At 43.2% G+C, this 16843-nt stretch overlaps 1 protein-coding gene across 3 annotated transcripts in view; it reads left to right on the top strand.

The window, feature by feature from the left end:
* Positions 1 to 16234, top strand: part of CADM1 (cell adhesion molecule 1) — a 344772-nt gene extending 328538 nt beyond the window's left edge. For all 3 annotated transcript variants that reach the window (XM_075909411.2, XM_075909410.2, XM_075909409.2), the window contains 2 exons: positions 10410 to 10541; positions 11792 to 16234. In XM_075909411.2, coding sequence (XP_075765526.1) covers positions 10410 to 10541; positions 11792 to 11910 — 251 coding nt within the window. In that variant the 3' untranslated portion in view covers positions 11911 to 16234. The remainder of the gene's footprint in view (positions 1 to 10409; positions 10542 to 11791) is intronic.
* Positions 16235 to 16843: the final 609 nt, after the last annotated feature.

The raw sequence follows: 16843 nt of genomic DNA, 5'->3' as shown, positions 1-16843 counted from the left end.
TTTTGCGGGAGTGCAGCGGTAAATCTCAATTGCCGAAATTAACGGCCATGGTGCACACGCACAAAGAGATCTATCAATCTTCTGCTTTTACAGTACAAATGTGCACAGAAGAAACTTCACAGCTGTCACTTCTCCCCCACTTCCTGCTCCCTCTCCCCCTGAAAATGTTTTAAGACCTTGGTCTACATAGCTCAACATAAACCAGAAAAAATCGGCGTCGCAGCTACAATAAATCATTGGAGTAAAACACAATGTTCCCTGAGCCAGAGGTGGGATGAACTATATCTCTTTAAGTGCTTTATTTATACTATGCCCCAGGCAGTAGAAACAGAGCCTTAATGAGCCACATAGTGGAACGCATGGAAGAACCACTACCAAGGTGCATAGTTAAAAACATTCCTTGGGGCTCGTGGTACTGGACATCAAGTTCAGAGCCTAAAGTTTCTGCGCACTGTGAAGATTAAGAGTGTGATAAAAGAATTTACCAACTCTTTAGTTACCCCAAAAGCTACTGAGAAGAACTTTACTCATTCTCGGGGAGAGCTGTGTTGTGCTAGGGGGAAGGGCTGTTATAAAGCTGCTAAGTTTTAATTACCAGGTCTAAACTCCATCCAGGACTTGGACTGGATGGAGTTTAATTAATGAATTATCTAGGGCTTTCCATTCTTTTGTAGAATTTAAAATAATAAAACATTCTGTTTCAGTCCAAGGTCTTCAGTAGATTTACAAGCGTCATGCTTTGGTAATTTTCTAAATCTGGTATGACTTGGATTTTTAAAACTCTGGTAAGTAATGAGTCCACTGGTATATCTTCTTCTGTCTTTCTCAGGCTGTGGGGCTTGAGTTCCCATCTCTTGCAAAGAGAGTGAAAACCAGCTCAAAAGAATCTGGGAAAATATTAAATGTTTCATCTAAAAATGGTCCAATAAAAAGAGAATCAAACAGAACCAGTCATTCATTAACTGGAAAAGATCTGAGTGAACTAAAATTCTACAGCAAGGGTGGGGAAACACAAGCCCAGGGGCCAGATGTGGCCCTCAACTTGCCTGGATCCAGGCCCCAACACTCAGGGTTTCTGCCCCCCAGCATCAGGGAGCCCTCTCTGGCACTCCTGCCCCATGCCACCCCACCACGAGGCTGGAACATACAAAATCTACTAACCTGCCCACCCCCCCGCCCACCCCCGGTTCTGTGGTGCAAGAGAAATATGAGGATATTTTGTTTTTCTCACTTGTGTGCAGTCCCCCCGTGATTTTCCTGTGTGTCAGCGGCCCCCGAGCCAAAAAAGGTCCCCCACCCCTGTTCTACAGATTTCACACTGCCACAGGTTCACTATTAACTGTATTAGTTAATCTACCCTCCCCTGGACTCTGGAAATGAATCTATCTTAGTTGTGGGGTTAAATAGATACTAATCAAAAGTGTCTTTACTTTTTTTCTGAGGTGTTTACCAAATGTGCTCGTTTCAAGGAAATCTCAGGTTGAATACACTCTCAAAGCACTACTATTAGTGAATAATGTAACAGTTGGCTTGGCCAGTTAAAACACATTAAATTAACTTTCATGGCCACTGAAGACTCCGATTCCCTGTACGTGTAAATGGGAGCAGAATGCCCCGGCTGTTCATTCAGATCAGGCAGACCCCTCTGGTTGAGAAGTTTGCTGCTGCGACAGCCCCCAGTTCAGAGTCGTCTGCTCCATTCCCTCGATGGAGGCAGCACAACAAGGTTTAAAAATTGTTTTGGCCAATATTCAGTGATTACTGCAGGCCTTGCAGGGGTGGTGGCAGAAATCATGGCACTTTTAAGGTACTTTGACATATCAGAAAGCATCGGACTTGAAAGTTTGATTTTTTTTCCTTTTGTTATGGTGCAAAATAGTTGCTGAATAGAGTAACACACAGCACTCTGGCTATGTCTACGCTACAGAGTTTTTGCGGAAAAACAGCCATTTTTCCGCAAAAACTCGCAGTGTCCACACCTCAAGCGTGTTTTTCGCAACAGAATTGAAAGAACAGAGGGTTTTTTTTTTTCCCCAGCGTTGGTGTTCCTCATTCTGTGAGGAAGAAGCCTTTTGGCGAAAGAGCTCTTTTACCAAAAGGCGTGTGTGGACAGGGAGGAGGAGAGGTTTTGCGCAAAAGGAGGAAAGAGGAAAAAGCACAGGTGCCCTGGTGGCCACTCTGTCTATACCAATCAGTGCTTACTTTCGAGAGAGCATCCACACAGTCTGGACGCTCTCTTGCGCAAAAGACCATCGCTTTTTTGATGCACTTTTGCACTGTGGATGCTCTCTTGTGCAAGAAGTTTTTGCGGAAGAACTCTTCCGACAAAAGCTTCTTGTGCAAAAAAGCCTGCAGTCTAGACATAGCCTCTGTGTTCACCTGCTTCTTACATTCCTGCGTTTCCTCCTCTCGACCCACCGCACCCTTCAAAAGAAGGCCATTCACTATACAGACCAGCGTGCTCCAATGTATATTAACATCTTAATGGGAAAGCCGAGCATGTATGCATTTACTACTCTCTGACAAGAGGGAATTAAATGTCAGAAGGATTTGTAGCATCTGTAATTGAATTGGTGCTGAGAAAAGCAAATCTTAAGGAAGAATAACATATTAGGATTAGCAAATAAGGTGACGTTTTGTCAGTTCCTGCCATCTAGCCAGTTCTCCCATCAGTGATAAAGCTGTGACTTGTTTTTATCATAGATAGGAAGCTACAGTGTGTTTTCTAAATGGGGGCAGCATCTTTATTTTTTTTTAAAGGTCAAATCTTTGTTCCTTCCACCAATTCGGGAAAGCTGCTATTTCTGCACACACCCACGTCCCTTTCTTTCCAACAAAGAATTGGCATTAATCATTGACTATACCTTGTGTTAGCGAAATGCTTCTCTTCCCTCCTGCTCTAGAGAGGCATGTCATTGTAAAAAAAAAAAAAAAAAAATCCCTGACTTTTCAGAGCTAGTCACTAAGCTGTAAACTTAACATGCGTGGTCCCGCAATCCAGGAAAATGCTTTACCAACTGGAACAGCACACATGTGTGTGTTGATTGGATACATATGTTGTGGCTCAGTCTACACTGGCGCTTTACTGCGCTGTAACTTTCTGGCTCAGGGGTGTGAAAAAACACCCTGCCCCCTGCCCCGAGCACAGCAGGTTACGACGCGATAACTAGACTACAGAACGCTGGTAGCTGCGTTCCCAGCACTGTTGGCTACTTCCCTTGTGGGAGTGGTTTAAACTAGGGATGGAAGCGACCAGTCGACTATCCGCTAAGCAGAAGCTTATCGGATACTTGACTAGTCACTTCTCCCTCTCCCCCACTGCTGCCTCTGTTAGAGGCAGCAAGGGCGGGGAGAGCAGGAGCCAGCGCTGGGGAAGCCAGCTTAACAGCCGGTTCCCTCCAGCTCCATCTCCATCAGGTGCAGGAGAGGCAGAGGCGTAGCGAGGGACGGGGTGCAAGCTGGGAATCAGGTGATTCCTGGCTTATGCCCAATGCTAGGCTCCGCGCCTCTGGTGTTTAAATATGTTAAGAGCCAGCAGTTCCCTCACCCCCGTGCTTCAGCCGTATTAAGAGCCTGCCGCAGTTTTCCCCGCTTATTGACTAATCGACTAGTCAATGGAAATTCCATCGACTAGTCAATTCAATGCATTTTAACATCCCTAGTTTACACAGAACATTAGGAAAGCTCTCTCCCAGCACTTGTGCAGTGGCCACATTTTCAATGTAAAGCACTGCTCCGGCTGCACTTTAAACTTTTAAGTGTAGACAAAGCCTGTAGATCGGCTACTGCAGCCCGTACGTGGAGGTTACACATTGACAGTAGTAGCCAGTTTCTCCTGCCTTTAACATCCGCATTTGCACATCAAAAGCTATGACTGAGACAATACCAGTCAACTTAATTAGCCTCATTAACATGGGTTGTACAATTGACAGGTACTTTTTTTTTTGATGTTTTATTGATAGGTAGATATAGGTATTGGTTTCTGTTCTTTCCACTCCAGTTCATCTGATGAAGTGGGTTTTACTCATGATTCTATATATTTTTGTTAGTCTCTACTACTCATTTTTAAAGTTACAGAGTAACACAGCTATCCCTCTAAGACTTTGTGGCCTTAAGTGTTTGAGCTACTGTTGGTATTAAGGATGGGGTCCTTACTCCCTATATATGAAGCACCAAGTAGAAAAGAAGATGAATTCCCACCTCAGGTGGAAACTTTTGTTTGCTGATTTTTCATTTGGGTGATTTAATAGGAAAAACTTGACATGATGCTGCCCTGAGGCACATTGAAATAAAAGGAAAATGATTTTCTTTCCTGGCGTCCCTAAACATAGGGGGGGTTGTTTCAGGATCGGTTGAGTCAGATACCATTCACCTGCCCCTCCGCATCCCCCTCCGAAAAGCCTCATTCACACTTTGTGTACTCAAATTCAGACACTCTCTTAGTGTTCAATGTCCCGAGAGTAATGGTGTGTCTAGGGTGACAGTTGTCTGTCAGTGCTGAAAGTGGAGAGGGGTGACTAGGGTATGAACACAGAGACGTGAGGGAAGGGGAAAAACACAAAGAGGTGAAATTAGTGACAGGAGGGAAGAAGAGAAGGTGACCTCTGATGCTCTGGTGTATTATGATGTTGGGAGCCATATAAGTATGCAAACACAATCTGCCCCTGCCATTGTACAGTAGGTTCCTCCTCTTAAAGATCCCATACAAAACATTGAGGCATTGGAAATAAAAGCAGGAATTCCCACATCTGGAATACTACATACAGATAAGGTCGCCTCATCTCAAAAAGATACATTGGCATTGGAAAAAGTTCAGAAAAGGGCAAAAAAAATGAGGAGGTGTTTGGAATAGGTGCCATCTGAAGAGAGATTAAAAAGACTTGGACTTTTCAGCTTAAAAAAGAGGAGACGAAGGGTATGTCTACCCTTGTACCCTCTTTCGAGAGAGGGATGCAAATGAAGACATTCAAAATTGCAAATGAAGCCAAGATTTAAATATCCCGTGCTTTATTTTCATATTCGCGTTAGGGCTCTATTTCAAAAAAACAGACGCTGTTAAGACATAACCCTTATGAAATAACCCTTATTCCTCATACAATGAGGTTTACCAGTTATTTTGAGAGAAGGGTATTCTCTCAAAATAACCACATCTTAACAGCGCCATTTCGAAATAGCGCCATAACGCGAATATGCAAAAGAAGTGTGGGATATTTAAATCTCAGCTTCATTTGCAATTTCGAATGTCTTCATTTGCATCCCTCTATCGAAAGAGGGTGCAAGTGTAGACATACCCTAAGGGGGGATATGACAGAGATCTATAAAATCATGACTGATGTAGGAAAAGTGAATAAAGAAAAGTTATTTACTTATTCCCACAATATAAGATCTAGGGGTCACCAAATGAAATTAATAGGCAGCAGGTTTAAAGCAAACAAAAGGAAGTTTTTCTTTATTCTGCGCACAGTCGACCTCTAGAACACCTTCGAAGAGAATGTGGTGAAGGCTAGGACTTTAACAGGGTTCAGAAAGAGCTAGATAGATTCATGGAGGTTAGGTCCATCAATGGCTGTTAGCCAGGATGGGTAGGAATGGTGTCCCTAGCCTCTGTTTGTCTGGAGGTAGATGACAGTGGAGGGATCACATGAGGATTCCCTGTTGTGTTCCCTCCCTCTGGAGCATCTGGTATTGGCCAGGCCACTGTGGGCAGACAGGATACTGGGCTGGATGAATCTTTGGTCTGACCCAGTCTGACTGTTCTTATGTTTAGGATTGATCCTTCTGTGTGTAGGCAAGAAAGTCTAAATTTTGTCCATGACTAGTCATTTCCCCTCCTCTCGGTAAGACATTGACCCACTTGTGTGGGGGGGCTAAGGATGGTTTTTGAATGAAGCCTTTACTTGATGATGCCTCTGTACATCAGCGATCTTGCCTGGCAGGCATAATCTTCAAGGTGTAAGAATTCATGCATGCTCACTGGCAGCTGGGCTGCATCTGTTTTTCCATTTAAAACAAACAATTAACATTGAATATCTCCTGGTTTCTCTCGCCCAGTCGAGACAGAAAGTAGCCAAACTGCCCCGCGACAGAAGGCAAAAAGCAGATGCTGTGGTGGTTTTATTTTGCTCTAGGAAGCTGGTTTCAGGCTGCTAAAACATTCTACACATTTGAAAGGATGGAGCGTGATGGCCCAAAGCCTTTCCTCTTTGGAGGCAAAGTTTAAAACTTCATCTTGGGTCACATATGCAACATTATCAGGGAGTCAGCTGAGTCCCCACCTGTGCGCTATGTGAAACTGCACAACTTGATATAACTGGTAGCCACCACTAAAGGCCCAGGGCGTGAATAAAAGTTCTGCCAGACAGGATTAGCATGTATGGGTATGTCTAGACTACATGGCTCTGTCGCCAGAGCCATGTAGATTAGTTTACTAGACATACCCAAATAAAGCAGTGATTTAAATAATCGCTGCTTCATTTAAATTAAAATGGCTGCCGCACTGTGCCGATCAGCTGTTTGGCGGCACAGCGCTGTAGTCTGGACACTCCGCGGTCAACATCGAAGGCATTTGTCGACCGCTCAGGTAAATCTCATCCCACGAGGCATACCGGGATGGTCGACAAATGCCTTTGATGTTGACCGCGGAGCGTCCAGACTAGCGCGCTGAGCTGACAAACAGCTGATCGGCTCAGCGCGGCAGCTATTTTAATTTAAATGAAGGGGCGATTATTTAAATCGCCGCTTCATTTGAGTATGTTCTAGTAAACTAATCTACATGGCTGTGGTGACAGAGCCATGTAGTCTAGACATACCCTATGCGCAGAGCTTTGGAGGAGACTTGGTACAGATGGAAGAGGAAGATTCTGCAGTTCAGTCCGGAGTGAGAGGCATGCGCAGAGTCCATGCGGAGGTGACTTACTTTTCCTCAGCTGAAGATTGTCAGATTAGGAGACGTGAGGGCAGGTGCATAAATACATCTGGTTGGGTAAGACTGTTTTAATTGAGAGATATGTACAACACGTCTGGGGAATAAACATCCCGTGTGTTAGCAGCCAGACTAGGAGAGAAGTTCCTTTAATTGAACTATCTACTAGAAATATGAAGCCATTTTCTTCTAAAGCAAAAGCGCACTGTTGATGTACTCTCCGATTTCTCTCTCGCTGGTTTGCAAGCACCAGACATCCTCAGTGGGCTGTATTTAATTTTTAATTAGAAGATAAACTTAGTGTATTTAGCCATGCACTTTATAAAATAAACTTGGAGCATGTCCTTGCGAAAAAACCCATGGTTTTCCATACAAATAATGAAGGAAAATAATGCCTGTCTCAGTGGAAGAAATCGTATTTAATAAACTGCGCTGGCCAAGAATGTGTGTCAAGCTGTATTTGAAAGTCACTTCCCGGAGAAGGCGGGACAGGAGTAAAGACTGACTGCTCTTGACTTCATTACGGATTGAACCGATCATGGAGCCATCAAGCCAGTGGTTTTGGCACACCACTTCCATTCATATTTTATGGGCTCATGAAAACCAACGTAGCTCCACTGTAATTTTTACTGTGCTGACGTATACCCTCTGAAGCTCTGGCCTTGCATTTGTGTCTCTTTCTCCATCTGTACTGGTCTGAGCAAAATACATTCTGGCTCCAATCCTTAGGCTGTGTCGTAGGTTATACAGATATGCTGTGATGTGCATAATTCACCCTAACCGTTCCCACTGTCAGGAATGAATTATTATTCTGAATTTGGGGGAGGTCCATCTCTCCTGCAGGGGGTGTGTGCAGCACTAGGGCATCATAACTTCAGATGTTACCAATCTGTAGAGTTACCTGATAAAACAGCAATAAACTGATGGGCGAATTAGTGAGGGGTATTATTTACTGTTTGGTCAGAGTGGGACTTGGAAGACATCAGTCGGATCTGTTGTGCTTCTGCTGGGAAGAGCACACATAGAACAAATCAAAAGAATTAGTCACGCTGAAATACACACAGTGAAACCTACCTTCAATGGCCACTAAGTGGCTCAACCAACTTTAGTTATCTCGTGGAAAATATTTCACTGGTTGCTTTCCCGTTAGGTTTTGTCCTGTGGGTACATTTTGCATTATGTTAACAATCATTTTGCATTTCATTTTTCTAATCATGAAGTTGTAAGGAATAACCTATATGGGACATACCTGCCATTTTTAGGCCGCAAGTGTTTACCCATATTTCAGCTTTAAACTTCTCTAGTGCATTCTAATCAGAGTTAAATGATTTGTAAGTATATCATGCCAGAGCTACCCCAGCAGTGAAAGCTTTTGGCCAACAGGAGTATATTTTTGCCACACTTAGTTGAACTTATTAGATATATTGCTGGAGGGGATTTTATTTAACATGGTTCTGCCTAATTGGCTGCACTTCGTTTTGTCCTTTAGTGTACAGCTACATTGACCTAATTAAACCTAGACTTTCCATTGTCTATGCCAATGCTACTGGTTTTGTTCCATTACTTTTTAAAGTTTCTTTCCCCCCTTTTTAATTTAAATGTTTTAATTAAAATGCATTTTATGGAGCTCCTAGTCATGAGTTATTTACTTACATCCTGCAGTACTTAATCTTAAAACAAAATTGGAAATATTGATAGAAAGTGTAAATCCTGAGCTGCTGCTGAAAACATTGTATCAGGTTTCGGCTCAAAAGAGCACCATTACCTTTAGCTGTCACGGATCTGTACACTTGATCGATAAACTTCAAATATTATTAGAGGTGGAGGCTTCAGAGATTTGCTCCGTTATTTGGAGAGAGACGGAGATAAATCTTTCGTAAAAATTGACTTGAATTTGCACTCTCGGTCTTCCTGGTGAAATGCATTTCTCTTAGGTGTCCGGGCAACTGCATGTGGGACAGATTTATAGGCCATGTGCTTCTTGTAGTGAAAGATTTAAATGGTAAATCCTTCACATATGACTTCACAAATCATGTAAAGTTAAAAGATTTTTACCGTTTCTGTTGCTGCTGTGCTTAAATTGTAAGGTACGGCTAGTAAATCATTTTAATAGAGGTGTCGCGCTTGACTCAATAAAAAAAAAAGACAATGGTTTAGCTTCCATTCCAAATGTTAATGTATTAATCAACGGGAGAATAATTGTTTTTTACTACATTATAAATCTCCGTTGCCATTAGAATTACAGCAAGGGTTGATGTAGCTGCATTCTTAAATTAAAATTGTTTACACTGCTATACATTCATTTTACATGGCCATAGCTCATTCTGGGTTCATTTCAGAGTTGTTCCCCAGCCAAATAAGTCATTCCTCTCTAGGATGCTAGCGTCCTAAGGGAGTGATGCTTATAAAAGAAAATTAATTGCATGGCGAGGTGTTAAATAAATAAAATAAAGCGCTTGGAGGCAATGTACAATTATTGCTTGCGATCTGTGTTTGAAGAGGGCTTTATGGTTTGCATTGAAAGTTCTGCTGGTTTTGATGCATCCTGGAATGTATTGAGCAAAAAAAAAGTGTATTGAACCACGCAATCCTCAATCGTCATCCCGAGAACCTGATCCCTTTTTGGCCATGCAGATGAAATTGGTGGGGGGGAGGTTTACATTCTTACAAATAAATGCCCTGTTGATATTTCCATACAACTGATACCAGATGTCACCACACTAGCACTTGGCCTCCGATTGTTAGATCATCCCCAGCCATGCTGACAGCCACCATGGGCCTGAGGCAAGATGGTAGGGTGGCCCGGCTCCGCAGTCCCAGACAAGGCAGGGCCAAGGGCAATGAGCCCATAGCGCCCCCAGGACCTTGGTGCTGGTAGTTCAAAGGAGCCTGGTTAGACCACCATTGCCACGGCCGAAGTAGCAGCGGTGGCAGCTGAGAGCTCCAGGTCCCTCCGAAATGCCGGGCCCCTGTGGGGTTGTCTCCTCCTCTTCCCTCCCATTGGCAGGCCTGATCAGCCACCTTTATCTGGGGGAGAGGGAGGGAACATTCACATTGGGGATTTATGTGTGGGCAGACCCTCAGAAAAGATGATTCCACGTCTCCCCTTCCCGATCTTGTTGCACGTGCACAAGCGTTGACGCTGCAGCTGCCTTGTGAGTCGATCAGCCAGATCTGTCCCGTATGGGACGGGCCCGTCGGCTCTCTTGTGTGAACCGATCCATCTGGATCAGCGGTTCTCAGCCTGTGGCCCAATCAGCTGCTGCCCACGGGACAGCCTCAGGGCCATACGGGGAGGCGATACTGGTGAGGATGCTGCCCATGTAGCGGCACACAGATCCACATGTGGCCTGCAAGCGTAAATAGGGGGGGAACCACTGACCTGGATAGCTCAGTGCATTATGCCTCTCCCTTTACAACTGCGGCCAAGCCTTCAAATCCCCCTGTAATAAGCCCCAAATTGCTATGCCTCTTCTGCTCCCAACAGATTCTCGAGCAGGAGATGAAGGGTCCATCCGGGCCGTGGACCATGCGGTGATCGGCGGAGTCGTGGCTGTGGTGGTCTTCGCGATGCTTTGCCTGCTCATCATTTTAGGGCGATACTTTGCGAGACATAAAGGTAAGTAGGGGTGGACTTGGCTTTGCGGTCCATTCCCTCTGAGCAGCGGATAATACGAGGCACTGTGTGTTGTTGCACAGCAGGAGAGAGAAGAGAAAAAATCAGAGGGACTTGGATAGTGGAAAGAGGGTCAAAGAGGCAGGGATACAGGATAGGGGGAAACTAAAAGCAGGATGAGCGGACAATAGGGGCAGAGAAGAAGTGGGGAAGCGCATTGGGGGCGAGAAAGGAGGAGCGATGACAGATGTGTCATCTTTAATTGAGGGTCACGACGTGCTCAAGAATTTACTAATTTACTTTACGTTCTCTGCCTCATGGGGGAGGCGATATAATACTCCACACTCTTATACGGCGTGACATAAAATCATTGTGTTATTCATTCGGAAGGGGAGGCATCATGGTGCACTCAGAATAGCATTAAGGCCCTTTGGTCAGTAAGAGATGCTGATTATGTTCGCTTGTTGAAGGTGCCCCGTGGACCTCCTGTGTACATTGCTGAGCACCACCAGTGTCACCGCTGAAGTGTGCCCGCCCTCTTCCCCCAATGCACTGATTGCAATGACAAAACTGCTCTTTTAAAAGGGATGAGGGGAAAGCATGATTATTGGTACTTCTCCATATACCCAGTCCTAGAGAGACACTCACTCTGGGTTGTTTTAAAATGGCCTATCGAACCAGTCATGTTTGTTCTTTACTTGGTGTCATCTTTATAATGCCCCGGACTGTCATTTTCAAAGCCCCCTTTGCAGAATTTAGATGCATGATTCCCATTGAACTTAACGTGCATCTAAATCCGTGACGCAGCATTGACTAATCTCAAGTTTCATGTCTGAAGTCATTGTGTTGTCTTGCTGATTATTGCCGTTTATGGTTGAGTAATCGCAATGGAATCCCTAGATTCAGACGTCTCTCTGTTGCTTCTGATGCTGGTCAGTGTTCCCTCTCTTTTCCATCCATGTGTGGATTTTTTTACCTGGGTGTGGAATAATTTTTAGGGACACCAACGCACGTGTCCATGTGAACCACCAATAGAAACATAAAGCTTGGCTGTGGGCGCTCTGCTCATCCGCTGGGTGTCATTTGAATCTGTCCTGAGTGGCCGCACCAGCGCACAGCTTATAAGGACCAATGGTGGGGGTGTTTTTTCTCCCTTTCTCATGGCTTCTGTGTAGAAGAGCAAGTGGCAGTTGGTATCACCATTTACCAGGACACCGTCAATGAGTCACAGAACCTCACTGCTTCATTTTCAGGTACATACTTCACTCACGAAGCCAAAGGAGCAGATGATGCAGCCGACGCAGACACAGCTATAATCAATGCAGAAGGAGGACAGAACAACTCTGAAGAAAAGAAAGAGTACTTCATCTAGATCAGCCTTGGTTTCAATGAGGTGTCCAACCGTGGACGGTTACTGGCCCAATTTAGATGACAGAGACAGTGATATTGGAAGTTGCAACCAGCTTGTGTCTTTTTTTTTTTGTTTTTTTTTTTTTGGTTAACAAATGGGTGAAGAGATGTCAGACTGGAAGGGTCCTGGATTGGATGTGTAAAAAACATTATTTGTAAAGTACACTCTGCTGTTTGACACCTCAGTTTGGGTTTTATTTTTGGCCAAGTCCAACTTGGAATTAGTTTAGTTGAATCATTTGCAGAAAATTCTGTGCCTTGTTTTATTTTAATTTTATTGGGGGGGGGGGATTATGCGTGTGTTTCTTTTTTTTCTTTTCATTTTTTTTCTGTTCTCTTTTGGAATTGCCTGCTGGAACCCCTTGGAATAGATTTCTTTTTAATGTGTTTCTTTATTTTAACTCCACTATTTTTTTTTCTGTTCAAAGTTCAATCTTATCAGAGGAGAACCAGCACACTTTAGATTTTGTAGTTTGCAATTCAGTGTATCCATAATACATTCTTCTCTGTTGTCTTAAAGGCTTGGGTGAAGAAGCTATGAAAAACTGTTTGCAGCTGCCTGTGTTTCAAATGCTTTCTAGTGGTGGAGAGTAGAAAATAGGCTGTGACTCAGAAAATGCACTCCGTTGGCTACGGAGCGACATTACTGCACAGGGTTATCTGCAAGTGAGGTGTGTCACTGTGAGATTGAATCTGTCTTCAATTCTGTGTTTGTAGACTGCTCAGTAGAGAGGGTATCCTCATGCTGTCTGGACAAGTTTGGGGCATGAAGGAATCCTTCTTGTTTTTGTCCTAAGCAGAACTGACAGATGAAGGCTGTTCCTTTTATGCAAGTGGACAAATTTGAGTTGCCACAGGAGAGAAAGGGGTGGAGGGGGAAAGGTAGTTCTGCTCTGATTATTTCTGTTCCAAACAATTCCATCAAGCTTTCCCAATAGGCCTTACTTCTGCCTAATTTTCTGGAAAAAGAAAAGTCCTCATGGTGTGCAAAGTGCTCGGAATGAGCAGATTTTGTATTATTTTTCCTCCTTCTCTTTGTGCTAGTTAGGGAAGGCCGTGGGATCTGGCCTGCATGTACTGTATATTACAGATATTTGTCATGCTGAGCGATCCAGCCAGAGACTGTGTGAAACTTCCATTCCTTAAGATTTGGTTTGACAAAGCAGGAGGAACAGCAGAAGGATCGCTATTGTTTTCATGCCGGCGTGTCCTGTTTCTCAGTTCTGCAAAGGTCAGAGCAGGTGGAAATAACAGCATGTAGGCTTTTTCAGTCACTTAATCAAAACTCAAATGTTGTATTTTTTTATCTCTTTACCTTTCATACACTAGCTTTGGCCTCATTCCTCAGCCTTAAGAACCATCTGCCAACAAATTACTGATCCTTGGATGAATGCAGTCATGGTGCACAGCTACTAAAAATAAGTTACCTTGAAAATGTTTTCGGTTTGAAGCCTTGGGAAAAACTGGATGAGTGAAGTTGCCATTTCTTTTCTGATAAAGTAACTATGGGGATTTGCATTAAAAATTGCCAGGCAAACAGATTATAAACATTTTAGGTGAAATTAAAAACAATGTGAATTAGAATTATGATGGCTCTTCAGATAGCAGTCCACGATAAGGTACCATTAAAATCTCTGTGTATATACTGAGCTGTTCACTGAGTAATCTTGGAATTTGAAAGATGCGTTTTTATTATTGTTACATTATGTAGAAAATTTAAACTGATTTATTTAAGGGGAAAATTTGCATCTGTTACAACTTCATAAGCTTTTAGGAAGCATTTTTTAAGGGTTTTTTTTTAACATTTTGGCAGAAGCACTGCAACACGAGAGCCTTTTGGGAATGGGTCGGCATGTGAAAGAGGGAAAAAAACCAAATCCATTCTTGAGCAGTATTTTCTTTTCCACTCCCCTCAGAAACAGAGAGAGACAAAAGGGAAATCAACTTTGTCAAGTGCTTCTGAGGTATCAGCACCCACGGAGCCCCTAGCCAAACCACAACCAAGGGCAAGAAGCATTTATCGTGTTAGTGGAAGGTTTCTTGGGGGGAGGGGCTTTGTACACACTGATCACAGAATTGGCATTCTGTTTTTTTTTTGTTTGTTTTGGTTTGGTTTTGACCAGCCCATCTTTGTTTTGAAAGTGTACAGTAGTGCAGTGTTACCGATGTAACTTTGACTTACAATGTTGACATGTCTCAGGTTCATGTGTTTTGTTTGGTGTTTTCCGTCTCAGGTAGATTGCAAAATTTTTCAGCCCCACACATTGGAAGAGAACTAAACAACAACAACAAAAAACCCAGGAAATTATGGATTTTAGTTGTATATTGGTTTATGTATTTTTTTCTTCGGTATACAGTGCGCTGTTGAAATGTATTGTTGAGTATTACTTTGTACAGGTTTAGATCATAAGGGTTTTTAAGAGTGTAGAAAGAAACACACTTTTTAAAAAAAAATGAAGGATGTGTAACTGATGGCAAATAAGCTTGTTCTTTAATCACCTGCCCTTTTTATTTTCCCCTGTAGGCCAGTTCTGTTTAAGATGTCCATGGAAGATGTTACAGTGTAAGAAAATACATATCCATATGTTCCCATTCACATTTTGTATTGGTTCATGTATATCATTTTTACAAACAGAGAAGTACTATAAAATATGTCTTCTTAATAAAAAAAATTAATGTTACAAAACTATTCTTTAATCTCACTTTGCACTCTTTACCTTCACGGCCATGGTGGCCGGTTGCAGTAAAGTCCAGTCTTAGCTTGCTTATTGTGAAATTCCAGTTTAAAAAATTGTTGTGGATTCCTCCCAAGATCTGTGGCCGCCTAGAACTAAATCTCCCATCTTTAATTCTCTTTTCCCCCATCTTTTGACCTGTTTCTCTTTCTCCTTATTCTGACTCCTAAGCGGTCATGAGGCAGCCATCGTAATCCAAGCCAATGCTGTTCTTTGGTCAAGGGAGCAGGGTTTGTAAAAACCACAGGCCCTTGTAACATTTAGGCCAACTAGATGACATGCTGAGTCAGCAGAACGTGCCGCTGTTGCGTGAATTTGTATTTAAGTCCCTTCTGTGATCACTGACGTACGTTTCTTGTATTATTTTGGAGAGTTGGTGTAAAGATGCCTTCAATTTTCATAATTAAAAATCCTTTTTTATTAACTTGTCACTCACAATGGCCTCAAATGTTTTCCCTGTTTGGCTATGAATATGTTCTCTGAAAGGTATGTATGAACTATGTTTGAGTGAGTCCCCTTTTTGGTTCTGGCCTCCAATCTTATGCAAAATGGAAAAATATATTGCTGGTTACACGTCACTCCTTTATTTCCTGGGGGACCTTTAGGAGAAAGTGTTGTCTTGGCGCCTTGGATTTGGGTCTGGCACACAAGCCGGCTTGAGTATTCTGAAGAACCTCTCTGATTTTTTGGGACGTGCCACGCCACGATGGCTGCTCCTGAAACAAGAGAATCGTTTTTAAAGTTTTGTCAGCTCTGAATGATTTCTGTACGTGTGCTGTCAACTTCGCTTTTTTTTAAAGCTCTGCTGAAGGCTCCAGACTTTCATTTCCCATATTCTTCAAGAGGCTAAAATGAACCCGGATCCTTGGGGCAGAGGACTGGTTAGTCATCACTATTCTGGCAGATGAGTTTTCCCCAATATGTTGGTTAGGACCCAAAAGAAACATGTAGTCTCAAATTGGTGCCATCTTTCAATGCCTTCTGCAAGTTTGAAAAGAGAAACCTTGCTTTGTGGAAGAGATTGTTTCCTTGGAGAAATGTTTCTCCGATGCTTTCTTTTAGAGTCCTAAATCCACAGCAGTGTTACCCCTTCCCACAGCTTCCAAGGGGAATGTTTGTTGGGTGGCTTTGTTTTTAAATGGCTTGCCAGAGAGAAGTGATTCACCTTCTCTGTGTTGCATAAATTGCAAGGTTTCGTCCCCTTGGAGGCTAGTCTGATTTACCCCAAGAAGAGAGTCACACTTTCAGGCTGGGTCCAACTCAAGTTTATTGGTTGCAACCAAGGTACGGCTAAGGAACTCAATGTTCAGATCAGAGCCGACCCCCAACATCTCATAGGCAGGGGTTTTTATAGGGTTCACATCTTTCCTGGTTTAGGTGCCTTAACATGATAGGTTACTTCATCTTTGACATTTAGCATTCCTATAGGTCAGGTTAATTTTCCAAATGAGGTTAAATACAGTGCCTACTTGCTGAACAATGGGCAAGCCATACTTCCCTTTTTCCTTTCCTGCTTGAGCCGGTCACAAGTTTAAAGGATGTGGAATCTATCCATATCTCTACTTAACAGAAGACTGGTTTCACTTCCCCTCGTCTCCTTATTATAAGTTATTACCTGTGACAGGCCTTGACCTTTGTCATGTCTTACTCCTATACAAATAGCAAATATATCTAAGCATTAGCAATGTATGTATATTGTACGTGCCCCTCATAGGGGAATCAATGGCTCCGGGGGATTTGACTTCCCTTTTACACATCATCTGCATGGTGGTAGCAGTCACGTTTCCCCCTTTTCAGGCCAGAGAACCATAGGACCTATCTCCAGAACCATAGGAGTCAAATTCCCTAAAGACTTGAACCTCTCAAAGCCGGGAATCTTGTCTGGCACCATCCGTGTTCCTGCTAGACCATGGATGTTGCTGGATCAGAAGGCCCCAGCTGGCCAGGATCAGAACGGGTGTGTTGTGAGCAAGACACGAGAAGTCATTCTTCCGCTCTACTCTGCGCTGGTTAGGCCTCAGTTGGAATATTGTGTCCAGTTCTGGGCACCACATTTCAAGACAGATGTGGAGAAAGTGAAGAGGGTCCAGAGAAGAGCAACAAGAATGATTAAAGGTCTAGAGAACATGACCTAGGAAGGAAGGCTGAAAGAATTGGGTT

Source organism: Pelodiscus sinensis, chromosome 25 (genome assembly GCF_052426305.1).
Source record: "Pelodiscus sinensis isolate ZL-2025 chromosome 25, ASM5242630v1, whole genome shotgun sequence".
Lineage (NCBI taxonomy): Eukaryota > Metazoa > Chordata > Testudines > Trionychidae > Pelodiscus > Pelodiscus sinensis.
Note: the sequence above shows the minus strand (reverse complement) of the source record. Positions and strands in the feature narration are given on the sequence as shown.